The sequence below is a fragment of the Hippopotamus amphibius genome, chromosome 6 (genome assembly GCF_030028045.1).
Source record: "Hippopotamus amphibius kiboko isolate mHipAmp2 chromosome 6, mHipAmp2.hap2, whole genome shotgun sequence".
NCBI classification, from domain to species: Eukaryota; Metazoa; Chordata; class Mammalia; order Artiodactyla; family Hippopotamidae; genus Hippopotamus; species Hippopotamus amphibius.
Genome location: NC_080191.1, coordinates 27,645,337 through 27,672,201, shown reverse-complemented (window position 1 = coordinate 27,672,201; position 26,865 = coordinate 27,645,337). Strand labels below are relative to the sequence as shown.

The window sequence follows — 26,865 nt, the reverse complement described above, 5'->3', positions numbered from 1 at the left end:
GTGGCACAGGAATTCATGCTTTTGATATGCTGCCTCTTGAAATTAGAAGCAGGAAAGTTGTGGAAGAATCAGCTTCCTGTCTGGGCCTGCTGAAAAGAAGGTCCCAGTCAGCTGTTGGAATGTTACATTGGCTCCATCTTCCTTCTTCCCGGGCTGATAACACTTTACTCTTCACCCTGTTTCCACAGCATAGGGTCTTTGGAATATTATTATTGTTCTGTTTTGTGTATCTGATATAGAACCTTCTAGGACATGAGTTAAAATGTTGGTTAGCAATTCAGTAATACTGCCCAAATCACATTTACATATAAGTTATTGCAAAGACTCTAAATATAGGGTTAAAAAATAGATTTTTATGGGGATGAAGTATATTATATCATATTAAATAATACCATAATAGAGATATGTTCAAAATATTATAGGAACCTACATATTGTGGGTCTCCCTAGGATTCGTATGCTGGTTGGAATAGAGATGATATTGTGGTAGATTTTAAAATATTTTTACATGGTCTTACCAATTCAGTTTTGACAATATTGATTAGTATATTAAATATTATGCATCTCTCTTACTGCATTTCCTTTGAGAAGGAAAGTAGAAATGGAGAAGAGCTATAATACAGGAAATTGGATGGGTATGATAAAAACTGTGGCGTATACTTGGACAATTTTTTATTTGGTGGGCATAGCAATTACTACAAAATTGTTTGTTCATCTGAGGATCAACTTGGTACAATTAACTTTCCAAAGTATACCTTTTCCATCATAGACACAACTCTTTTTCTGACTTCTCAGGTTACAAATATTAGTGTGATTTTTATTCTTCTTTGTACTTTGTTCCCTATATCCAATCTCTTATTAAATTCTGTTAAAAGGAGAGAGATGCAAAAAAAAAGAAAAAAGGTAACAATTATAATAGGATAAAGGGTGACAAATATTTTTTCCTTTTTTTTTTTTAATCTATTTTCTTTTACATGTTTCCTGCAAGGCACAAAGATTACTTTAGTAATCAGAAAATATATAGAACATATAACTTTTTAAAAAGATCATTTTTGATAACTGGACATAACAAGAGGAGGACACTAATATTGACCAAGGTGCAGAGAAAAAAAAGCGTTAACTAGTTATGAAATATTGATCTACTTCCCTAATCCAGATTTTTGCTGTATAAATGTTTTTTTAAGAAAGCAATTGTTCTTTATTGTATTTGAGAAGATAGTTTGAGTTGAACTTGAACATATAGAAAATCTTTGTTGTTGCAGTTTTGCTATTTGCTGTTCTCATTACTGAATTCATTGTGGCACCTTATGCCTCGTCTGTGAATGAGGACGTCAGGCATTCTGGTCTCCTTTGCCAGTTTTGCAGCCTCCTCCACATTCTTTATCCACTACTATTCTGCCTCCTCCAACTCCAAGCTGCAGAAGTCTTCTGTTTTGTCAAGTCAACTGCTCCACCGTTGGCTTTGTGGGTGATTTTTCTACTGGAGAAAAGGGATTTGGTGGTGAAGGGAGCAATGCTAGAGTGGCTTTTTGAGGAGACCTGAGCAAGAGCCATCCCTCTGAGATGATCATGTAAGCTGCTCAGCAGCTAGGAGGAAGAGAAACAACTAGAAGCCAGTAAGTGTTTTTTGTTTATATCTCAGCCATAATAAGAAGGAGACGTTGCTTTGAAATATCAGCATTTATTACATTTTAGACAATCAAAACAAAAAATTTTCTAATCCTTTTTCTCTAGACAATTTTGACGTCCAAGGGGAGGGGAGGGTGGTAGCAGGAGGTGGTAGTGAGTTACTTTATTCTCTCTTAGGGTTTAATTTTTTCCAGCTTTATTGAGATATAGTGAACATATAAAACTGTGTAAATTTAAGTTGTACAATATATTGATTTCGTACACATATAATGCAAAATGATTACTACCATAGCACTAGCTAATACCTCCATCACATCACATAATTACCATTTCTTTTTCTGTGGTGAGATCATTTAAGATGTACTCTCTTAGCAACTTTCTAATACGTAATACAATATTATTAACTATAATCACCATGCTGTGCATTAGATTTTCAGAACTCGTTTGTCTTATAACTCGAAGTTTTTACTGTTTGACCATACATCTGCTTATTTCTGCAAGAACATATAATGGAGAAAAGACAGTCTCTTCAGTAAATTGTTCTGGAAAAACTGGACAACTACACGTAAAAGAATGATTTTAGAACACTCTCTAACACCACACACAATAATAAACTAAAATGGATTAAAGACCGAAATGTAAGGCCATACAGTATAAAACTCTTATAGGAATACGTAGACAGAAGACTCTTACATAAATTGCAGCAAGATCTTTTTTGACCCACCTCCTAGAGTAATGAAAATTATCATAAAACAAAAATAAACAAGTGGGATCTAATGAAACTTGAAAGGTTTTGCACAGCAATGGAAACCATAAATAAAACAAAAGCCAACCCTCAGAGTGGGAGAAAATATTTTGTTATGAACCAATTGACAAGGGATTAATCTTCAAAATATACAAAGAATATATGCAGCTCAATGTCAAAAAAAAAAAAAAAACCCAATTAAAAAATGGGTGGAAGACCTAAGTAGATACCTCTCCAAAAAAGACATACAGTTGGCCAACCAACACAAGAAAAGATGCTCAACATCACTAATTATTAGAGAATTGCAAATCAAAACTACAGTGAGGTATTACCTCACAACATTCAAAATGGCCATCATCAAAAATTCTACAAACAGTAAATGCTGGAGAGGGTGTGAAGAAAAGGGATCATTCCTACGCTGTTGGTGGGAATGTAAATTGATACAGCCACTACAGAGAACCATATGTAGGTTCCTTAAAAAAATAAAAATAGAACTACAATATGATCTAGCAGTCCCACTGCTGGACATATACCTGGAGAAAACCACAATTGAAAAAGATACATGCACCCCAGTTTTCATTAAAGCACTATTGACAGTAGCTAGGGCATGGAAGCAACCTAAGTGTCCATCAACAGAGGAATGGATAAAGAAGATGTGGTACATATATACAATGGAATATTACTCAGCCATAAAAAGGAACGAAACAGTGCCATTTGCAGAGATGTGGATGGACCTAGAGACTGTCATACAGACTGAAGTAAATCAGAAAGAGAAAAACAAATGTAGTATAATATCACGAATATGTGGAATCTAGAAAAATGGTGCAGATGAACTTATTTGCAAAGCAGAAATAGAGACATAGATGTAGGGAACAAACATATGAATAGCACGGGGGAAAGGGTTGGTGGGATGAAGTGGGAGATTGGGATTGACATACATACACACTATGTATAAAATAGAAAACTAATGAGAACCTACTGTATAGCACAGGGAACTCTACTTAAGGCACTGTGGAGACCTGAATGGGAAGGAAGTCGGAAAGGGGGGGATATGTGTATATGTATGGCTGATTCATTTTGCTGTACAGTAGAAGCTAACACAACATTGCAAAGCAACTGCACTCCAATAAAAATCAAAAGATGAGTATAAATAAATAAAGGTCCTTAAAAAAAAAAAAAGCTAGTTTCTATTAGGGTCTCTTTCCTTGATCTAATTAGAAGAATAAAAAAAAGCAAAGAGGTTTTGAGAGACTCGTGGATAGTAGTAGCATTTTGTGTTGGTGAGTATGAGAGAAACAAGCCTTCCTTTTCTCTTGATTTACTTTTATCAATATAGCAAGGGTTTCCTAGCTTCTTTGTAATTGGGAGCTAATTGTCTTTTCTGTAGGTCTTTGAGATCTTTGACTGTAGAGCCATGGAAGATGAGTAGATGAAGGAAGGAATGTCGCTTATGGTTTCACTTCCTCTGTGCCTGAGAATGTCAGCAATTCTTGCAGTGGTTGAAGGGGCAGGAATTGGAGAACCCATATGGCTTTGAGATCAAGGAAATGTCGTTACAATATTTCAGTTTAGAAGAAGTTGCTAGGGTTGTGGTCCTTGTCAACCGTTTTCTACCTCAATTTGTGTGAGAGGTGATGTTTGCCTCTGTAATATACCTCAGTGTACACAGCCAGGTTCAGATCAACCCCATACAATTTTGAGAGAAAATAAAACACTGTAATTCCAAATCACTACACACATTAAAGATATCAGTAGCTATCAGTCTCTAGAAATTGCAGTATAGATAAGATAAACTAAGAAGTATTTGCAATTCCCAGAGTATGGACCACGAAGCTTTTTTTCTTTACATTTGCAAACTTCAGTCTCTTAACTATTAATGTTAAATTATTTGGGGCATGCAAGTCACATCTCTGGAACCTGTGCCATTTCCTTTAAAATTTCCTGTTCAGATTATTTATTAATCATTCATTACTGATTTTGTATATTAATATTCTGCAAATTTACTGAATTTATTAGCTCTCATAGTTTTTTGTAGATTATTTGGGATTTTCTACGATTAGAACCATGCCATCTGTCAATAATGATGGTTTTACTTCTTCCTTTCAAATTTAGATGCCTAGTATTTCTTTTCCTTGCTTAATTGCCCTGGATAGAACTTTTAGTACAATGTCAAATAGCAGAGGTGAAAATGGGTGGATTTCCCTAAGGCTTGTCAATTTTGTTGATCATTTCGAAGAAACAACTTTTGGTTCATTAATTTTCTCTGTTGTTTTCTATTCTCTTTCATTTATCTCTGCTCTAATTATTATTTCTTTCCTTTTGCTAGCTTTGGGTTTAGTTTGTGCTTCTTTTTCTGGTTCTTTGAGAAGAGAATTTAGAGTATTGATTTGAAGTCTTCTCTTTCAGTGTAGTTTGTAGCAACTATTCATCTCTGCCATTGTAGTGGGAAGGCAGTTATAGACAGTGCATTAGTGAATAAGCACGGCTGTGTTCTTCTATTTATAAAAACAAGCTGCAGTTTGCCAATCCATTTTAGCTGCATCCCAGAAGTTTTGATATGTTTTGTTTTCATTTTCACCCTTGCCCAAAAGGTTTTACTCTTTTTCTCTTCCCCCAGACTCAGTTGGTTGTCACCCGTGCCCTGGAGGGGGGCAGTAGGGCCAAAGGGGAAACAAGGTTTGTTGCTCTTACCCCAGTAGCTTATGGCTCTTGTTCCGTAGATGAGAAGATCTGGGTAGCGTTTTGTGCTTTTTCAGCTGAGGCTGGCCTGTTGCACTGAGGGAGGCTTTCTCTCTTTTTTTTTTTAACTTTTAATTTTTTATGTTTTACAATAAACTGCATATATTTAGAGTGTAGAATTTGGTATCCCAATCTCCCAGTTCATTCCCCCCCCCAACTCTCCCCGCTTTCCCCACTTGGTGTCCATATGTTTGTTCTCCACATCTGTGTCTCTGTTTCTGAGGGAGGCTTTCTCTTGTCTTCTACCCTGTCTCCAGTCTTTCTCGTGGCCACCCACTGAGGTCATGGCGAAGAGCTTGTGAGTAAGTGCCATCCCCTGTGCTTGTCGCATTCATGGGTTCCGTGTTCTCACACTTGCCATTGTTGTAACTTTGTCAAATTCACATTTATTAAGTAGAGCCCTGGGGTGGTGATTCGATAAAAGACCACAAGAGAAATGAAATCGAGTTTATTACTTACAGATCCTAGAGGAGGTACGCGGCACACCTTACGAGGCCTCGAGGAGGGAGGTCAAGTCAAAGGGGTAGGCAGAGATTGGGGCGGGTCCCGGGGGTGTACTTTGGGGTTCCCAGGCCAAGGCCAGATGGGTCAATTCAAACCCAGAATGCAGGGATGTGGTTGGTAAGCTTCTCCAGTGCCTGTTTTTATCCAAGGGGCACCAGAGGGAGACCCTGGGAGGTGGGGGAGACTGATGATCACAAGGGCAGCTGGGCGAGTCCTGTCAGGCACTTACACTCACGTGTGAGTCTGTGGACCGTTTTCTAGGGCATGCACGCTCGATGGAGGATAGTATCAGCTCAGAGCCTCACGGGCCACTTGGCCACACGAGATGGATGCTGAGGCAGCAATGTTGTGGAGTAGTTTAGCTAAACCCATGCTCTACTTTTAACAGCTTGTTACAGACTTTAGCTGAATTCTTCTTTCCCACTCACATGAGATCCTCATCGTCTGTGCCGTGCCATGGGTGAGCCAGAGTTCGTGTCCTGGGAGGCTTGTCTTAGATTTAAAGTCAGGAGGCTGTCTTGTGGTTGCAGCTTGCTGACAGGTTCAATAAAACTTACAATTTTGTAGGCTGTCTGGTATTTTTTGTTGTTACTGGGGAGTATTGCTCTTTCCATCTTTCTACATCCTGCATAGAAACTGGAAGCCCATCAGATGATTCTTTCAATTGAGCACACACACCCAAATGTCATTATGACCTAGGTTTTTTCTTTGGGGGGTTCACTTCCTCCAGAGAATTCTTCAGTGTGCTGCCAGGGCCCTGTTATAAGCTGACTCCTGGCATTTGGAATTTGGGGAGGGAAGGGGAGTGGGGACTCACTGTTTAGGATGCAGTTTTTATGAACAGACTTTGTATTGTAGAGCAGTTTTAGAGTATCAGAAAAGTTGAGTGCAAAGTACAGAGTTTCCACATGCCCTTCTCCCCTAAAGGACACAGCCTCCCCCACTATCTATAAGGACTCAATTGAGACTTGTTCCTGCGCCTTCCTGCTTTAGACTCAGGTTTCTCCTGTTCCTTGAGCAAGAGGTTCAGACAACTTTTTATAGAATTGAGAATTGATTATGTTCTACTTTAAACATAAAAGACTTTACTCATTTGTTTTTCCTGATGACTTCATAGCACTCTTGATTCGTGGTAAGGGCTGATTTTTAAGATGCATCATTACTTTATGTATGAGGCAGCAATATTGTGGAGTAGTTGGAAAAAATGCTGTCCTTCTATGATTGTAAGATTCTTCCCCACTTATGAGATGTTTAAGTGTGGGGGAAAATATATATATATATATGTCTTAGAATCATTGTCCAGCACCATTGTGAGCGTATAGACAGAAAAATATGTATAGATTCTAAATCTTCTAAAATTCTTAGACTCATTTCCCAGTTAAATTGCAGGGACAAAACTCATCACCAGGAACTTTTTGACTCTAACTGGCCTTCCCTGGCACTCATCTGTCTCTCTGTTCAGGATCATCTGACCACACCAGCCACCCACCAAAACCATTCCTGTCTTGTGCCTTAACTCAGGTTGCTTTCTTCACAGTTCTCTCCACTGGCCTTTGCCCTTTCAGGCCTTTCCGTATACTGCAGTCCTCATCCAGTTCTGCTGCTGAAAACCTCTCATGCCGTGTTTACAGTATTCTCTGCTCAACAGCTTGACACTTTACATGTATTATCTAAAATTGTCTGCCGTTATTTTGTGTGTGTGTTAAGCAGTTCTATTTAAGTAAGATTAAGTAAGAACATTTATACTTTTCTTTATCATAATGCATATTAAAAAGTACTGAGAACATAGTAAGGCATTCACTTAAAAGTTGTTGATTGATTTTTTTGTTGTTAAGATTTGGTAGCACAGATCCCATTGCCTGGACCTTAAATAATAAGCCTTATAATAAGACTTCTGTTTGCCATTTCAAAAGTCACGTTAAATTTTCTCAGAGAAACAGATATATTCTCTATTACCATCAAGGAAAATACCTCCAATGTTACTATACTTTATAATTTTAAAAAGACTTTTCTAACAATCATTATAGAAATGCATAGAGAGTAAACATATCTTTAAAGGTAATTCTTTCCCAAAGCAATTGGATTTTAAAGCTCTTTTAAAATTAGGGTTTTATAATGCCCTTAGCTTAAATAAATCCAAATGAGCTTTTTTTTTTTTTTAATTGCCTTGTAAATGTTTTATTTGGACATGTCTATTGTTGGAATTAATTTGATTATATAATGAATGAAGAATAGCTTTTGTTGTATTTCGAACTTATAACAAAAGAAACTGGACCAAGAAAAGAAAAAAATGGAAGTAATTCATTACCAAGGCTAAACTGCTCTATATGGGTAGCATCTGTTCCCCTTCTACTCACCTTGAACTACAGATCTTCAATGCATCTTCCTGGTAAATCCAGTTCCATAGTTATTAATGGCAAATATGTGACTTAATATTTTTTGAGAATATGGGTTAAAAGATTTACATCTCATATCATATTCCAAAAGACAGTTAAAAGTCTCTTTAAATACCTAGCCTGCCAATTGCCTCTTTTCTTCACCACTCTCACAGACCCTTTAAAAAATCCCCTCAAAGTTTTGAGCAGTTCAGGCTTGGCCTTTGGACAGGTAGACCACAGGGGCAGCTCTTACAATTCAGGCAGCCTCCTTGGAAGGCTTGTCACATATAGGTAGGGTGGGTTTTCATAGGGACTAAACCTTTTTAAACAAATTTAAATTCGTTTTATCATTCTTTTTCTCATTTCTTTAAGCTGAGTAGGACATCATAAAAGAGGAACAGTGGGTTGGAAGAAGGTGGGGAAGAGTAATATTTGAAAAGCAGACTGGTAAGTGTGCCCTCATAAAGTGGTGTTAAGTACTCTAATCACTGATAGGGTGGATTGAGAAAACACAACACAACATTTCCACTGAGAGGAACGTGACACAATTCTGAGTCTTTATCATATGTCTTCTACAGGTCAGCCAACCTGGTCTCTTCAGAAATGTCAATGTTCAAATTAAAGGAGACTGAAGACTCAGTCTAATGTGGGATCCTGGATTGGATCTACAGTGATAGAGAAAAGCTGCTATAAATTTACTGTTGGAATAATTTGGTAAACTTGAATACAGGCTGTGTATTAGATAATATTCCACTAGGCTAAGCTTCTTGGGTGTAATAGTGCTGTTGTCTTTGATCTTAGGAAATATATTCTACAGTATTTAGGGGTGACAGGTACCTGGAACTTATTTTCAGATGGTTCAGAAAAAAGAATGTGTATGTTTGTGCGCGTGGGCGCACGCACGTGCTTGGTGCTGAATGGGCTTGGGATTTTTTTCTTTCTGACACTTATTTTACACTAAAGGATATTCTGTGGGTTTTACTTCTTGCTTTATTTTCTTTAAGATGAATGGTCATTTGTGACCTCATTTTATTTTTTCCCTTTCGTCCACCTCAATTTTGCTAGCATGGAGCTGCTTGGGACTAGTTCTTGAATTCAGTTGTGTAAACTTTTCTTACACTGCAGTGATTAACCCTGTAATCCAGGTAGCATAAATATGTGCTATTATTGATCATCAGTAGAATAGTAAGAAAATATGGATGAATTTGTGCAGTTTCATCACCTTTAAAACACATTTTATTAACATGCCCTAAAGGATGCTAATAATATTCAGGTTCCAAAAGGTGAACCATTTTATAGAAACATTAGATTCTCTAAGCTACTTAGAGCTCATCAGCTATATTTAATTTGTGAAACATTTACCTGTAAGGCTGGCCTGGGAGTGCTGCTGAATATAACTTGAGATACAGAGTCCTCTGGTCTGTGTCATTCATTGCTCTAGAGCAGATAGAACAGACCGTATGGCAGAGGTCAATAACCCACTGTTTTGAGAAGTTTGAGAGACTCCTTTCAATATTCTTTAACTTTTGTGCCTTAAGGACCAAGTAACCTTTTGGTAATTGCATCTGAGGGTTTAATAATAAAAACAGAGTTATAGAAACATATTCTTCCTTTGTTTAAAATGTATGAGATCTGCTTTTTAATTGAAGTATGACTGACCTACAACACTGCATTAGTTCCAGGTGCACAACACAGTGATTTGGTTTTTCTATGTATTACAAAATGATGTCTGTTACCATCTGACATAATACAAAGTTATTATAATATTTTCTGTGTTCCCCGTGCTGTACATGTCATACCGACAACTTGTTTTGTAACTGGAAGTTTGTACATCTTAATCTCCCTCACCTATTTCACTCCTCCCCCACCTGCTTCTGGCAACCACTTGTCCTGTGTATGTATGAATCAGTTTCCGTTATTTGTTCATTGTTTTGTTTTTTTACATTGTATATATATGAATTGATATGGTGTTTGTCTTTCTCTGTCTGGCTTATTTCTCTTAGTATGATACTCTTTAGGTCCATCCATGTTGTCTGAAATGGCAAGATTTCATTTTGTAAATGTTTCAAATGAGCTTATTTACAAAACAGAAACACAGACTTAGAGAACAAACTTATGGTTCCAGGGGGAAAGGGAGGTAGGGAAGGGATATATTGGGAGTTTGGGATTGACATGTACACTCTACTGTATTTAAAACAGATAACCAACAAGGAGCTACTGTATAGCACAAGGAACTCAGCTCAATATATTGTAATAACCTAAATGGGAAAAGAATTTGAAAAGGAATGGATGCTTGTATGGGTATAACTGAATCACTTTGCTGTACACCTGCGACTAACACATCATTGTTAATCAACTATACACCAATATAAAATACAAATTTTAAAAAATGATTTCATCTTTTTGTGACTGAACAACATTCCATTGTGTGTACATGTGTGTGGGGGGTATGTGTATATACCACATCTTCTTTATCCATTCATAAATTGTTGGGCACTTAGGTTGCTTCCATTATCTTGGCTATTGTAAATAATGCAGCAGTGAACATAGGGGTGAATATATCTTTTTGAGTTAGTGTTTTTGTTTTCTTTGGAAAAATACCCAGAAATAGAATTGCTGCATTGCATGATAGTTCAATTTTTAATTCTTTGAGGAACCTTCATACTGTTTTCACTGTGCCTTGGTGCATACTGGCTGCACCAGTTTACATTTCCACCAACAATGCACAAGGGTTCCTTTTTCTCCACATTTTCATCAGCACTTGTTATTTGTCTTTTTGATAATAGCCATTCTGACAGATGTTAGGTGATCTCTCGTGGTTTTGATTTGCATTTTTCTGGTGATTAGTGATGTGGAGCATCTTTTCATGTGTCTCTTGGCCACCTGTTTATCTTCTTTGGGAAAATGTCTATTTAAATCTTGTGTCCATTTTTTAATCAGGTTGTTTGATGTTGAGTTGTATGGTTATTTGTACATTTTAGAGGTTAACCCTTTATCAGATATATTGTTTGCAAATGTCTTCTCCCATTCAGTAGTCTGCCTTTTTGTTTGGTTGAGTTTCCTTCACTGTGCAAAAGCTTTTTAGTTTGATGTAGTCCCATTTGTTTGTTTTTGCTTTTATTTCCGTTACCTCAGGAGACATAGCCAAAAAAATATTGCTAAAACTGATCTTGAAAAGCATGCTGCCTACATTTTATTCTAGGAGTTTTATGGTTTCAGATCTTACATTTAAGTCTTAAATCCATTTTGAGTTTACTTTTGTACATAGTGTGAGAAAGTCCAGTTCAGTTTTTTTTTTTTTTTTGCATGTAGCTGTCCAGTTTTCCCAACACCATTTATTGAAGAGGCTATTTCCTATTATATATTGTTTGTACCAGATTACAATCTGTACAATTAATTATAGATTAATTGTACCAGACCTTTAAAAAAATTGTCGAATCTGAGATTGCTCCTTTTTTCTTTAAGTACTCTCGTGCCTCATGTAGTGCTTGTATACTCTGAGGGTGAGTTTTCCCTCTCTCTCTCTCTCCTGTTGGTCTGTCTGACTCTCTGGCATTGATCAGAAAAGGAAAGTGAACAAATGTCCAGAATTTTCAAATAAGCAAGAGATAAAGGAAAACATCACCTGGAGGAGCAGTGATGACTGGGGTGTGCTCATGGTTGCTGCGGGGCTGCGTCTGTTGTGAGGCAGACATGCTGGGAAGGCTGAGTGCAGCTGGCCTCACCAAGGTCAGGAGCATCGTCTACGGCCAGTAGAGAGAAGCTGCTGACGGCTGCTGCGCTCTAAGAACGTGGTCTCGTCTCCCTATTACGGAGGGGTATGCAGCAATCAGACAGGAGTTGCCCATCTTCCCTCTCCACCTCGAGTCCCACTCTTTACCCTTGCTCTCTTGGGAGGAGTTTTTCCCTACTTCCAGTCAGTGCCAGCCTCTCCACCTGTGGCCGGCAATCCTTGCCTCAAACTTTCTCCGTGACTTTGGTACAACAATTAGCCCTTCCCTAGGTGACATTTTCAGTTCTTCTTTAAAAACAAAAGCTCTCCCTGGACTTGATTCTGCTGCCTCCTAAACCATCATCCTAGTTGTGCCTATTTTTTTCCTTCCTTTTACCAACGGTTTCTTAGAGCTTTTTTCTCTACCAGCTAAGCACCTCCATTCACTCACTATCAACTCATCCACTTTTTCCACTTGTCCCCTCTCTCTGCCATCACCACTCTACTGAGTGTGCTCTCTCAGAGATTGCTTCTGACATACAGATTCTGAATGCAGGGCTTCAAGTCTTCTTTTTTCTTGATTTTTGTGCCGCCTTTGACAAGATCCGTTGCCCATCCCTCGCACCTCGGACCGTGATGCCCTGTTTCCACGCTCACTCATCTGTCTCAGCACGTTGCCTCTGTCTGTGGGTCCTCATCCTCCTCCCACGGCTGAATCCCACCCAAGGCGTGGTCCTCAGTCTTCTTCATTCTTTCTCAGTAGCTGCTGAGCTGGGCAGAATCCAGAAGGGAGGAACTACTGAGAAAGAGATTCTGGTTAAAATACCATGTGATAAACCATCATGGAAAAGAATATCAAAAAGAACATATATATGTGTAACTGAATCACTTTGCTATACAGCAGAAATTAGCACAGCATTGTAAATCAACTATTCATCAATAAAATTTTTTAAAAATGAGATCCTATTAAGGTAAAGTAAGCATTTTCCTCAGAATAAGGGAAAACTCATACATTACCATCCTCACTCCCACCCGCAAAGACTCATTTTGTATTTCTCCTCCTTTGTAAGACTTATCAAAATTTCACTTTGACAGTTTGAGTAAATGTTTCTTTAAGGTCAGTCTCCACTAAGCTGCAAGACAGTAGACACCTCACATATGCATCTAGTTCACTCTTGTGCTTTCTGTGCCAGTTATAGGTCTTTGCATGTAGAAGTGTGCAGTAAACTTTTGTTGAAGGGAAGAATGAATGAAGCAGGAATTAACTGTTAAAGATTTGCACGTGAGCTATCAAACTTTAGGCAATTAGATTTTTTTACATTTTCAAAATATATGTTCTTTTTTAGAAGTATAATGATTAATGTTCAATATTCTTGAAAAAGTTTAAGGATAATTTTTATAAATCAGTTTTCAGTCGGTGATTTTTAAGGAAATTTGAAGGGTATCTGTTGGTAATTAAGGTTCCTTTAATTTTCTGTTTTCATTTTCATTGTTCTGTTTTTCTACAGCTAATGCATTTCAAGTATTCATTCATTCTTTTTAGCACTGTTAATGTTAATCTTTTTAAATGGTTTAACGTTTTCTAATTATAATAGTAACATACATTCATTACAGAAGGCTTAGAAGTACTGAATATCCTCAGTTAAAATTTGGTTAATTTCTTTATAAACCTTTAAATATGTATCTGCACACACATGCACACTCATTGTTTTTCTGTATAAGATTGGATCTTGTTGTGTATAGTAGCATGTGTATTTGCCTTATACTACAAGCTTTTTCTTTGAAATATCCTCCTAAATGAGATGTGCTTTTTAATGGTTTCGTGGCATTACGTTGTGGGGATGTACCATCATTAGTTCAATGATTCCCTTGCCTTAGCAGCGTTAAACTTGTTGGTATAATATGCAACAATTCAGGTCCACTTAAAATATTTTAAGCTAATATAAGATACTTTTCAGTGAAAATACTTTATTACTAATGTGTTAGCTTTCAGTGGGAACATATATTTATTTTGCCAACATATTTGCTCCTTTAACCATAACAAAACACCATAGAACTTCTTGATGTGTCCTCACGTGGCAGAGACAGAGAAAGGAAGCAAGCGCTCTGGTGTCTCTTCTTCTAAAAGCATGAAGTCCCATCATGAGGATTCCACCCTCATGACCTTGTCTAATCTTAATTACCTCCCGTTATCTCCATGTAACATCATATTGGAGGTTAGGGCTTCAGCAGATGAATTTTGTGGGGTAGAGGAGAGACACAATTCAGTTCATAGCAGTCGACAGTGAGAACTATTTCAGACACTTTTGTTTTTCCCTAAGTAGCATTTTTAAAACTAGGATCTAGAATTGTTCTCATTTTATCCGTGGGTAAGATTATCTGAAAATCTTAACAAAAAAAATAAAAATCACTCACAATTGCTTATTCATCATGAGATAGATAGTTAAATTATGCATTATTGGCGTAAGATGGAACTGTGAAATTGCATGAAATTGCTGACATGATTGTACTGTCCCATTCCATGAATGTTCATAGTTCCAGAAAAATTGCAAACGGCTCTTAATGTCTTTTAAAATAGTTTATGAAAAGGGACATTGGAGAATTGCCTTTTCCTGTGCAGGAACCATAGCCAGTTTTATGGGTGATTATGGTTGCTTACTGAAGTTTCTTTTAAAAATAAGTCTCGTTCTCTCCATAAATAAATGATACAACTAATAAGGAAGCCTTAGTATCTTACAGTGCTTTATATTTTTTTTAAAAAATCTTAATATAACATCATTTTAAAATGTCAGTGATAAGTTGATCTTATAACAACATTGCTAGGGTAGAATAAATATGATCTCCATTTAATATTGAGAAACTTGAAGCTTGGAGGAATTATTTTACCTAGGGTCGAAAATTCAGTTTCGGTCCATTCTGTTACTTCAAGTCATATATCTTCTGTATTCAGAGAACATGGAACCATCTATATTACGTTTGTCTGAGAAATAATAATTAATCAGACAAAGGTAATATAGATAGAGAAACATACTAATAAATGTTTACCTTTGTAATTATGTAAAAAAGTGAACAGAAGATGCTATGTATAGTTAAGGTACTTGAAAATTCATATATAGCATTCTCATTTAAAAATAATATAATTAAGTAGTGGTATATTTTAAATGGTCATTTATAAGAGCACTGTTAATTTGTTACTGTGCTTGGCATCTTTTTATTGTTCCTTTTTAAGTTTTTAGAAATTTATTTTACCATTGCTTTCTTGGAAGATACAAATACATGGTCAGTATGATACTGTGTTTATTTTATATAATATACTTTCAGAATCACATAGTTGGTGTTTTCAGTGTATGAGTTGCAGTGGTACAAAGCCTAGATTGTTTAGTAGAGAGTAAAAAAAAAAAAGCTAGTGCAAAATTACAGTTTTAAATTTTTGGCTGCCAGTTTTGGCTGGTAAGATAGCTATGTATAGATTAGAACAGGAGTAGGTAATAAGGTCTTTTCCACAACTACTCAACTCTGCTGCTGTGCTGGGAAAGCATCTGTAGGCGATACATAAAGGAATGGGTGTAGCTGTGCTCCAGTAAAAGTTGGTTTCCAGAGACGGGCAGCAGCCATATTTGGCCTGCAGGCTCTAGTTTGCTGAGCCCTGGGTTAGAATATAAAGTGCAGTAGAACTCCTCTCCATACCATTTCCCCATTATTTATCAGATGTTTTGTTTACTTTTCTTAAATTCTGTTTTAATCTAATGCTTTACTTTGTAACCTTTATCCCCTTTAGTTTCACCTTTTTATTTACATTTTTGTGTGCTCCTGAGCTCTTGTATCTTTAGCTACTTTTCTAGGTTCTGTAACATCATCGCACAGCTTTCTGGCCTTGTCGTCAGGACCCCCCACATTTAACCAATCTAACATTTCCTGTGTTTCAGGAATGACTGGTGGTAAGGAAATGGTAATGTTGGATATAAAGGAAAGATAGAATGCCATGGATGTAGGTGCTCTTGGAAGACTAAAAGAGGCAGAGCTGGAGCTGACGCTTAAAGACTGGAGGGAAATTAAATTAGAAAAAAAGAGAAGAGTATTTCAACAAATAGTTGACAAGGAAGAGCTCACGTATTGCTTCCCTCTGGCTTTTCATCCCCAGTTATATAGAATCTCACCCTGTACTGGTCCTTGTCAATATCGTTTCCTGGAGCAAAGTGCTAACAGTGTGACTTGTTTTCTCTGGGGATTCCATCTCTTTGGATTGTCTCTTTTCCTGTCACTTGCTTAGTGAGATCAAGAGGGAAGGCATACAGACATGCTCTGGGGAGGTCTGCAACCTGTGGGCTAGACCAGCTCTGTTCTAGGCACTCTGGCAAATGGACTTCTCTCCAGCTGGTCAGTGTAGTGCCCCTTCCAGTCTTTTCTGGCATCAATGTGGTAGACAGGTATGACCCTGAGGGAAGGGAATAGGAAGCCACCCAACTTTCTTGGTTATAGGCTACCTTTAAGATTAAATGTGTAAATGAAAGGAGTCCTCCATGGGGATGTATATTAGCTCTTAAGGGACATAACGTGGAATTTGGAATTAGGTTTATTAAAAAAGAGACACTGTGAATAAGTATTTATTTCCCTCTGTGCACATATTTTCCTGTGGCCCTTGTAGGAGAAGGGGTAGGTGTAGCAAGACAGATGGAATCTTGCCATCTCTCAATCTTTTTTCTTTTGGTAGGATTGCATCTCATTCACGCTGTCAGAAAATAGACACAGCAGACCTAGCTGAGTGTACAGACAGGGGACCTAGTGTGGAAGATAAAGCCCTGGACGGAGAGAGTGAAGCCCCTGCAGTGAGGTAGCTCCAGTGTGTATTCTGCCTTCTGCCAGTGTAGATGCATGCTTAGCAGGTGACAGCCTAGATTTAGCAGCAGAATTCGGAATTACCAGGCTTCCAGTGTAGGGCAGAGACTTACTGTGAGGCTTTTCTGCTGATCCCCCCATAGTCCCCAGGAAGCTAGACTGGGCCATAGGAAAATTCCACTCTCATAGACCAGGTGGCCTCCTTTGTCTCTTTCCTCCTCACTGTTACATTTCTAGGAAAACGTTCTTCAATTTGAATGCTTTAACATCCTAATCAAAAAGTCTTCAAGTGCAAATTTTCAGTGTGCTATGTAAATTTGCTAGGTAAATCTATGAGTACAAAAACAATGCAGGAAATTTTAGTATTTAATATTTACCATAGCCAATATCATGTGCATAGACAAAAAGTCAATCCAAATGAAGGAATTAATTTCAGTTAGAAAATAATGTGGTTTACTGAATTCTTCCCCCTTTTCTTTACAACCATGCAGGTGATATACGCTCTGAACACTAAAAATGACCAGCATGAGTCTGCAATTCAAGCCCTCAGAGATGCCCATGAAGAGGAAACCCAGCAACTTCTTGCAGAAACAAGAGAAAAAATACTGCAGTATAAAAGCAGAGTAACAGAGGAGTTAGACCTTAAGAGAAAGATTCAAGTTTTAGAAGCATCATTAGAAGATCACATAAAAATGAAGCAGCAGGCTTTGACAGAATTTGAGGCTTATAAGCACAGAGTTGAGGACATGCAACTCTGTGCAGAAGCCCAGCATGTCCAGCGCATAGTGACCATGTCTAGAGAGGTTGAGGAGATTAGAAGGAAATTTGAGGAAAGATTACGGAGTTTTGGACAACTCCAGCTACAGCTTGAAAAAGACAAGCGGTTGGCATTAGAAGACTTGCGAACGGCTCACAGACGGGAGATCCAAGAGCTGCTGAAATCACAGCAGGATCACAGTGCCTCGGTTAATAAAGGGCAGGAGAAAGCCGAGGAGCTGCACAGAATGGAGGTGGAGGCCTTAAACAAGACACTGGAAGAGCTAAGGCTGGAGCGGAAAAAGCTAGTTGAGGATTATGAAGGCAAGTTGCGTAAAGCTCAGTCCTTTTATGAACATGAGCTAGATACTTTGCAAAGGTCACAGCTTTTTACAGCAGAAAGCCTCCAGGCTAGCAAAGAAAAGGAAGCAGATCTTAGAAAAGAATTTCAGGGACAAGAAGCAATTTTACGAAAAACCATAGGAAAATTAAAGACAGAGTTACAGATGGTACAGGATGAAGCTGGAAGTCTTCGTGACAAATGCCAAAAGCTTCAGATAGCACTTGTTACAGCAGAGAACAGTGTTCAGGTGAGTAAAGAATATTACATTCAACACACAGATTTTTTTTTTCCACTTTTCTCTTTTTCTTTTCGATTAGACCACTTTAACTTTTTTTTCCCATGTTGCTTTGTTTCTATTTTTCTTTTGTGAGAAAATCAATGAAAAGGTAATCTATATTACCCTGTAGCTATTATTGCCTGCAACAGTTTCAGACATTAAAGGCCCCAAAAGATAAGCTTAAAACCTTGTTGATTATGAAAGGATTTTATTTAAATAACACATTATTCAATGTGATTTGGGAAGTTTAAAATATTAGTCTTTAATTATATTTTTTCCTTTCCCTTCATTAATGATGGTCTGCACATCAGTTGATATCCAGACACAACAAAAAATTAAGATTGCTTTATAAACAGTGGTATGGCACAAGTCTGAAAAAAAGCCAAAAAGTCTCTATGGAACGTCTCTTTGTTTCATTGGCGTGGAAAATTTCATAGGTGTGTTTTTAATATCTGGACAGTATTTAAATATATTCAAAAGGGTCAAATAGTCTTTCATGGTTGGGTCATATGACTTATGATGATAACAAGTTATGTGTCACTAATACAGATTCAAAACTAGGTATTGTTAAGTGTCACTTTTGAATAAGAGAAAGCTGCTGCTGGTAGTTTCAGTGAGTTATTTAGGCTAGCATCATTCTTATATCAATAATGGCTATTTGATCTTTCCTAGGTTCTTCAAAAACAGCTTGATGATGCCAAGGAGGGAGAAATGGCCTTATTAAGCAGGCACAAGGAAGTGGAAAGTGAGCTAGCAGCGGCCAGAGAACGTTTACAACAGCAAGCTTCAGATCTTGTCCTCAAAGCTAGTACGTCTGACCACAGTTCTTGGTGTATTCCTCAGCTAAAGCTAACATTTAAATGTTAATTCGACACAAAATTAGCCTTCTCATATTTTAAAATTATTTAGATTCAAAATATGTTAAAGGGTTCTGTTATCTTATTAATTAATCATAAGATAAGCAAATGATAAGTTATGTTTAGGAATATATTTCTATAAACAAATTAAGAATTATAGGTTTTAGCACCAAGAAGTCAGTCACTAAAAGAAAAACACTCTAAGAGGCTTTGTTCTTTAAAAACGTGTCCTTTTAAAACATAAATATTGAGACATACTTAAATTAATGGAAGTGTATTTAGATTACAGCAGCCTCACTTCATTTGGCTTATTAATAAGGATCACTTGGCATACTGACGTGGGGTTGCCCATCCTGGCGTGGCCGACGTGCTCATTTCAAGGCCTTTCCTAGAAGAGCGGGGCGACCCACGTCAACCTGAAGTGACGTTTCACCAGGGTGCTTGGTGAGCCAGGGGAGGCCTTTGAACGAGTTCCGTGAGGGTGTCATCTGATTGATGGGCTCATCAGTGAATCCCAGATTACCCTCCCCCTAAAGTATCAGTAGTAGCTTTTCCCCGTTAACCTGGCTGAGAGTCACCCGGACAGCTTGTGCAACCACAGATGCTGGGCCCCAGTCCTGGAGTTTCTGACGCAGCAGGTCTGGGGTGAGCTTCATTGCTCACTGGTGGTCCTAGGTGCTGCCGGTGCTGCCGGTGCAGGGCGCTTTGAGAACCCCTGTCCTGAGGCGTGCCTTCTGAGACTTCTCATATTCACTTTTCACGTCTCTGTCTCTGCTCATACCCGCCCCCCTTCTGTTGTTTTGCTGTTGTCATTTATTGTAGGTTTTCATAACCTTGCTGTCCTTATCTGTCTCTTATCCTGCTTTAGTTCTTTATCAGATCCGTTGTCTAAAACAAATTTAGTTTCAACCAAACTGCTGCCTGCCATTGTTACCTGCTGCATACAGATTTCTTCCTTTTTATGTTAGAATTTGAAGAAAAGAAAAAAAAAAGAGAGAGATTAGAAAAGAATACTCATTTTAGTGCCATAGTACTACTCAGTGCATCTTTTCTTTCTTTTACTCCCAAGATTTTTATATGTATCCCTGAGGAGTTGCTTCTGCTTCAGCTTGTATAGCTTGAAATCTTCAAAAATGATTGGAATGGTCCTGGGTGCGGGGAGCAGCATTAGTGATGTGAAAATGGACTTCATTCTAATTTAAGTAATTCTACTTGGATAATAAACATTCCCATTGTAAATATTTCTATTGTATACAGTGAGGAAACCAAAGAACTACTTGTACATACAGACCATTTATTTTACTTAGGTATTAAGTACATGTCATTAACTATAAACTTTTATATCACAATGTAACAGATTTTAAATTGGGGTTTTCTCTTGGGGGAGTAGGCCACATTGGAATGCTTCAAGCAACTCAAATGACCCAGGAGGTTACAATTAAAGATCTTGAATCAGAAAAATCAAGGGCCAATGAGAGATTATCTCAGCTTGAAGAAGAAAGAGCTTTTTTGCAAAGCAAAACTCAAAGTCTGGATGAAGAGCAGAAGCAGCAGATTTTGGAACTGGAGAAGGTAAAGAGGACCCCACCCCCCATGACGGGAAGGGAAGAAAAGTTCAGTTTCCCTGTTTTCCAGATTTGATGTAGAGTGTTTACTTCTACTCTGTAGTAACAGTCTATTTCTTAACTCTAGTACTTTTTTGTTTTTATTTTGAGGAGAAAAGCTATAAAGCTGGACTATCCCATATTGTGTATATGTTCAAAATACTGTCTATAACAATTTATCATGTAAAAACTTACGACATTTCACCTATTTCAAGCCAGAAACTGAATAAACTCTTATTTCAGTGGGATGTACACTGTGGTTAATCATATTTTTTTTTATTGATGGAATGTATTATTGTATATATGCCTAGGAAATGTTTATAAAACTGAAAAGGGTGACAAGAATTAAGCCCTGAAAATTCGTATACCAACATATTGAGTTTCTAAATTAAACAAATAAGACATATCATGTATAGAGTAAGTGCTGAATATTTATTTCAATTTTTCACGTATCTACAATACCAGGTGGGAGATTGGGACACTCTTCCTCCTTCTCTCAGCAACTGAGTGTGTTGGAAAATGTCTGTTCTCCTTGCCCACCTGCCCCTCACTCCTCACCCGGTGCCCCCACCCCACAGGCTTGGCCTCGGCCTCGGCCTCCGGTGACGTCCTGGTTGCTGGACTTGGGGGATCTTGTCTTTCTGTGGTACTGACTCCTCTCTGACTTACAGCATCTCCCTTTGGTTCTCTCACTTTCCTCCTGCCTCCCTGGCCCTGAAGTCTTGTCTGTGAGCTTCTGTCCTCTCTCTATCTGTGTCCTTACCTTTGGTGTTCCTCCCGCATTCTCATCTCATTCCACAAGCTCATCCGTTCCAGTAACATCAGCTGTCACTTGGTCACTGATAGCTCCCAAAGCCGTCTGTCTAGGCCAGATCCTTTCCGTGAACTTGAGTCCTGTGTCTCTAACTCCCACTAGATACCTCTGTTTCTCACAGACATGTCAAATCAACATGTCTAGAGCTTTCTCCCCTCAAAATACAGTATTTCCTTTGCTTCTTTTTTCAACCAGTGTTACTATAGTCTGTCTAGTTTGGTAAACCAGAAACCTGGGAGTCATCTTTGATGACTGTTTCCTTAACCCCTTTGTCAGGCACCAAGTCCCATCAGTTCTATTCCCTTAATATGTTTTTATTCCACCTCTCCTCTTCATATCCATTTACAGAGCTTAGGTGTAGGCACCTATCATTGCTTGCTTGGGTTACAGTTGTAGCCTGCTAACACTCTCCCTGCCTTCAGTCAGCTCACTAGCCTACTGCCAAGACGTTCTGCCTGTGGACAGCAGCTTTAGCCCATGCCCAGGAGTTCCCACCCAGCTTTCCCAATGGCCTCTCTCTTCCTCAGCACTCTTCTTCCTCCCTGCTTCTCTGGTTGAACCCAGACTGGTACACGACTGTAGGTAGAAGCTATGATCTATGATGAGGGGGACTTCATGTCTGAGCTGTGAAATAAAAAGGCCTTGGGGCGAGGGTGGTAAAAGACCCTTAAAAATGTTGCATTCGCGTATTCAAGCAGGGGCTCTGGTTTCTGGGGACCCCAAGTCAGGGAGAGCTAGAAAAGGGGTTGGGATCCTGTCCTAGAACACTGTGCTGAACCCTGAGCCCCCAGTATCCCCATCCCTATAGGGCAGGCTTGAAGGGAAGGTCTGAGGCCCACACTGAACCAGGCAAGAAGGAGAGAGGCTGGGAGTTTCTGCTTCCTCAGTCTACACCTTCTGGCTTTGAAAGGAAAGAAAGTCCAGTGCCTTATATTCAAGAATCTTCCTTAGAGTTTTTCCCCCTCACTGAGCCTTGGGAATAATTATAATCTCTTATTATGTAACGTAATTGCTAACAACTATAAAATATTTACAGTGGGCTGGGTATATTGCTAAATATTTGCGGGCACATTATCTTAACTTCAGCAACCCTGTAAAATAGGTTCTACCTTATCATTCCCATTTCACAGATGGAGAAATTGAGGCTTATAGACATTATGCATGCCTGGTACCCACAGTCACATGGCTAATAAGTGGCAGAGCTGGAACTTGAACCCCTGTCTGTGACACTCCAAAACCCATGTTCTTCACCTCTACATTGTGCTGCCTCCCACGACATGAGGACCTTTTATTTCCACCTGAGTAGTTCTAGGGACCTGCAGACTAAGCCAGGCAGGCAGGTAGATGGCAGTTGCTATAGAGGCCAGACAGCAGGATGGCTCTGCCTACCTGGGAGGCATCAGTGACCCAGAGGAGGTCATTGTCTGTCCTCTGAGAGTCCTACAGAGCGGCAAGGAGGTGGTCTGCTCCAGCCCCTAAAGAGAATTAAAATATCTTTCAACCTCATATTCTTCAAGTTTTACTTTCTCACCTTCCTCTTTCATAACACCACATAACTTTTTCAGAAGAGTACCCTTCACCCAGTACCTCCATTTCCTTCTTTTGGTCTGGCTTCCCCTCTCCTGCTCTGTTGAAATGGATCCTAAGGCATCAGTGGGAACACAGCCACCACACCCAAAAGCTGTGCCCATTTTCTCAGCAGCACTCACACCTGTTGGCCACCCCCTCCCCACTCTTTGTCTCTGTGATGTTGACCCTCCTGGCTCTCCTTCCCTAGTCACTCATGTCTCCTTCACCGGTTCCTCTTTCTCCTCCTGCTCCCTAAATCCAGGTACTTCCCAGAGTTCTTCCTTTCTTTGTTTCCTTTCTACTTCTTCCCCTTGACAAGTTGTCTTGGTTTGCTGCAGCTGCTACAACAAAACACCATAGCCTAGGTGGCTTAAACAACAAATATTAAAAAATAAATAAAAATTTTAATAAATTTTTTTTAAAATGTAAGTTACTTAAATTTCGGTGAGTTCTTATTGCCATCAGAATAGAATCCAGAGTCCTTAGCATAAAAGACCCCTGGTCGTCATCTGACCCTGCCTCCTCCCGAGCCTCACCCTCCTCCACTCCCAGCCCTGAATCCCAGGTTCTAGCCACACTGCTCAGCTGTGTGGGCTTCTGTCTCCCTAACTTCACTGCCTGGTAAACTGCTTCTCAGCTGTCAAAATCCTGGAAATGGTTAGGAATGCAGGCTTTTGACATCAGATCCAGATTTGAAATTTTCTCATCTGTTGTTTATTGATGGGCTTGTGAGAATTAAATGAGAGAATGTGTCCTCATCATCTCAGCTCAGATGTTTTGTCTTCTGGGAAGTCTTCCCTGATCGATCAATCAATCTCTCTCTCTCTCTCACACCCACACACACCCCCCCCCCCACATTTCCCACCCCATCCAGGTTAGGCTCCTTTCTTGTATTCTCTCACAATATATGATGTATGCTCCTTTCATAGAACTTAAAAAATTATATTGCCACACTCTTTTGACTCTTTTTTCACCATTAGACTGTTAATGCTTAAAGGCATATAATTGGCACTCAGTAAAATTGCATTGAATAGTATCATTTGAGTGGGTATGTTGGTAAGCCATTTTGCGTACCACTTTGACATGTAGGAAGACTTTTTCTCTTGAGCCTACAGATGCGCTCGCTCACACTTGGTTCTAACCTAATAATAGTGTATTTTATCATTTGCTTTAAAATTACTCATTTTGCCTGTGCCACCCAGTCATTTTCTGAGAACACCCACTCATGTATTGTCACGTACCATAGTCTATATCCCATAGCACTCAGTTCATCCAGGTTTACCTATTTACTGAGTATTCAAAATACTAATAGCAGTAATGAAAAAAGCAGATGCCAATTATTGATCTTTATTTTTGTTCAATTTTAGAAAGTAAATGAGGCAAAGAAAATGCAACAAGAATATTATGAGATGGAGCTAAAAAACCTGCAAAATCGACTGGAAGGGGAGGTGGCTCAGTTAAATGAGGCCCATTCGAAGACTTTGGAAGAATTAGCTTGGAAGCACCACATGGCAATTGAGGCTATCCACAGTAATGCACTTAGGGATAAGAAAAAGCTGCAGGTGGTGAGTGAAAATTCAGCTTAGCATTGCATTGTAAATCAGTGGGCTTTCTGTAATGATCTAGCTGCTGTCTTGTTGTCACTCTGTAAATCTCGGTTCAAAGAGTAACATGCATAAAAGTTCTTATAGGGGATGCAGTTTATTTAAGTGATGTGAGGAAGTTCTGCTTTGTGTAAGCCGTAATAGAAACACTCCCTGGATCTTGAGCTGCCTCTTCGTGAGAGAGCAACATCAGCGCGCTCCTCAGGAAGCCTCCCTAGTTGAAGCACTTACTCTGTAGACAGTTTCTTTCCCTGGGAAAATGATCTGTTTTGTTTTGTTTTTGCCCTCAAATAAGGCATCAGCTTGCTAATAGTAATACAAGACAGATAGTAAATTATATAGTAGAAGAAGCAAGGTGTCTGATGGATTGGGGCCTTACACTGAGCTCTTTGCTTACTAGCTGCTTATTCTTGGGTCCCAAAAGCTATGCCTGAGGCTCCTCATTTGACAGATGAAGATAAGATCCGTCTTGTAGTATCCCTGTGAGGGTTAAGTGAGAGACAGTGTTGAAAACCCAGACATATCCGAGCACATAGTGATAAATAAGTGTTAGTATTTCTTACTGTGTACCAGATACTGCAGTGGTGTTTTACATTTATTTTTTTCATTTAATCCTTAAAACACTGCTTTTGGTCTCACTGCTATACCCATTTTACTGAAGAGGAGGTGGAGGCACAGAGGGGTGAAACATTTGCTCAAGCACATGCAACTGGTGAGAATCAGTCAGACCTTGAATTCAGGTCTCGGATGTCAACCCCGAAGACATGTAACCTCCGCATTGCATGGGCATGTGTTGATGACTGTTGTCCTGTGTTTTATGTCATAGCAGTTTGCAGGCTACTAAGGGCTTTCTTATATACTCCTTACCATTTATGCCTTGGAGAGTAATGTCATTTTTATTCTGTGGGTGGTGAAACAGGTTTAATAAATCTAAATGACTTACTCAGAACCACAAACCTAGTAAATAAAAGAGGTAGGATGTGAATTGAGATCTGCCTCTGTGTCCCTTCTTTTTCTGACTAGTTGGAAGAAATATTCAACACCTAAAGTTAATTAAAAATTCAAAATAAAACTTCCTTTTAGGATGATATTTCTGTCTAAACATACTGTTATATGTTTTTATAACGAAAGACAAAACTTAATGATATGTTATTTCTCACAGTTGTGGTCGTCCTTGTTTCTGTGCCAGCTCCCTGCTCCAGGACAATGTGTACAGCTTTAATTAATTACATAGTTAAACTTGTGCATGCTCGCCAACTCTGGGTGAGCTCCAGTGTCTGAGATCTTATAGTAGAGTGTTGGGTGGTAACTGGCTTTGGTAATCTCTCCCATAGCTGCCTTTTGCTGTTCGTTTTCATGTCCGTGTTCTATTTACACCTTGGCCTCCTCCTCCTCTTTTATTGGAATACTTAAATTGCAAGTGCCTTTTGCCTCTCTTCATTCCTCTGTATTAAGTGCTAAGTGCTAGAATCAAGGCATCTCTCATCAATATCATTTTTACCTCATTACTACCCTTCTAATTGCCCCCTTACCCATTACAGTGCAATTGCTGAGCTGCCTGAAAATCTACTTTCACCCATTTACATTTCCTACAGACTTTCATTAAAGCATGGTTGCCATAAGGCAGATGACATGAATTTCCTCTATGTGAAGATACAGAGAATCCATGCAGAAAAGAGATACCATAGTAGTCCTTAGGAAGCATGGTGCAAGCTTGGCCCTTAGCTGGTGTCTGGAACTTGAATTTCAGGAGGGTTCCCACCATCCCCTGATTAAGAGTGTCTCACTGTGCCTAAAACCTGTATGCAGACAATGTGGTTTATGCTGAACGTGGCTTTCCTTCCCGCAGTCTGGAATTTTGGAACATGTGAAACTGGCCAGCCCCCGGTAAGAAGCCTGGCACTGAGGCCCTCATGAGCTTTCTCCTCCCCTCCCCAAGTATGTTTATTTGGGAAATGAAGTTAATGATCATGAAAGTAGATATCTAAGCACCTTGGCTGAACTGACAAAGTTCTACTGTACCATTTTCATAGATACAAAGGCAATTTTACAAATCTATCCTAAGTGTAAAGATATTATTTGGGGCTAAGGTAAATTTATAAAATAATAATTATAATAAGGTATTTGTTAAATTTCTCATATTTAGATATTTACCAACATCTGATTCTAGGAAAGTTTTCTTCTTAAAAATTTTTATTGGGGTATAGTTGCTTTACAATGTTGTGTTAGTTCCCTCGTGAGCTTTCTTAGTGGACATTTCACACGTGTTGTCCCAACTTGCAGGGGAGTTGTGTGTGAGAGGACTCTTAGACACTTGAGCCTGGTTTCCTGAAGACTTTGCCCCACGTGCCTTTCCTCTTTGCTGATCGTGCTTCGCATCCTTTTGCTGTAATACATCATAGCTGTGAGCACAGCTAAATGCGAGTCCTGGGAGACATCCCAGCAAATCATCACACCTGGAGTTTTTCTTGGGGACTCCCAACACAGCACCCTGTTTAT

At 38.9% G+C, this 26,865-nt stretch overlaps 1 protein-coding gene across 6 annotated transcripts in view; it reads left to right on the top strand.

Annotated features, from left to right (window-relative positions):
* FAM184A (family with sequence similarity 184 member A) overlaps positions 1-26,865 on the top strand; it is a 112,231-nt gene that overhangs the window by 24,584 nt on the left and 60,782 nt on the right. For all 6 annotated transcript variants that reach the window (XR_009054342.1, XR_009054343.1, XM_057739347.1 and 3 more), the window contains exons 2-5: positions 17,034-17,888; positions 18,591-18,726; positions 20,166-20,347; positions 24,130-24,327. Coding sequence is in view for 4 of the 6 variants with exons in the window: in XM_057739347.1 (XP_057595330.1) it covers positions 17,034-17,888; positions 18,591-18,726; positions 20,166-20,347; positions 24,130-24,327 (1,371 nt within the window). In the remaining 2 variants the exon portion in view is untranslated. The remainder of the gene's footprint in view (positions 1-17,033; positions 17,889-18,590; positions 18,727-20,165; positions 20,348-24,129; positions 24,328-26,865) is intronic.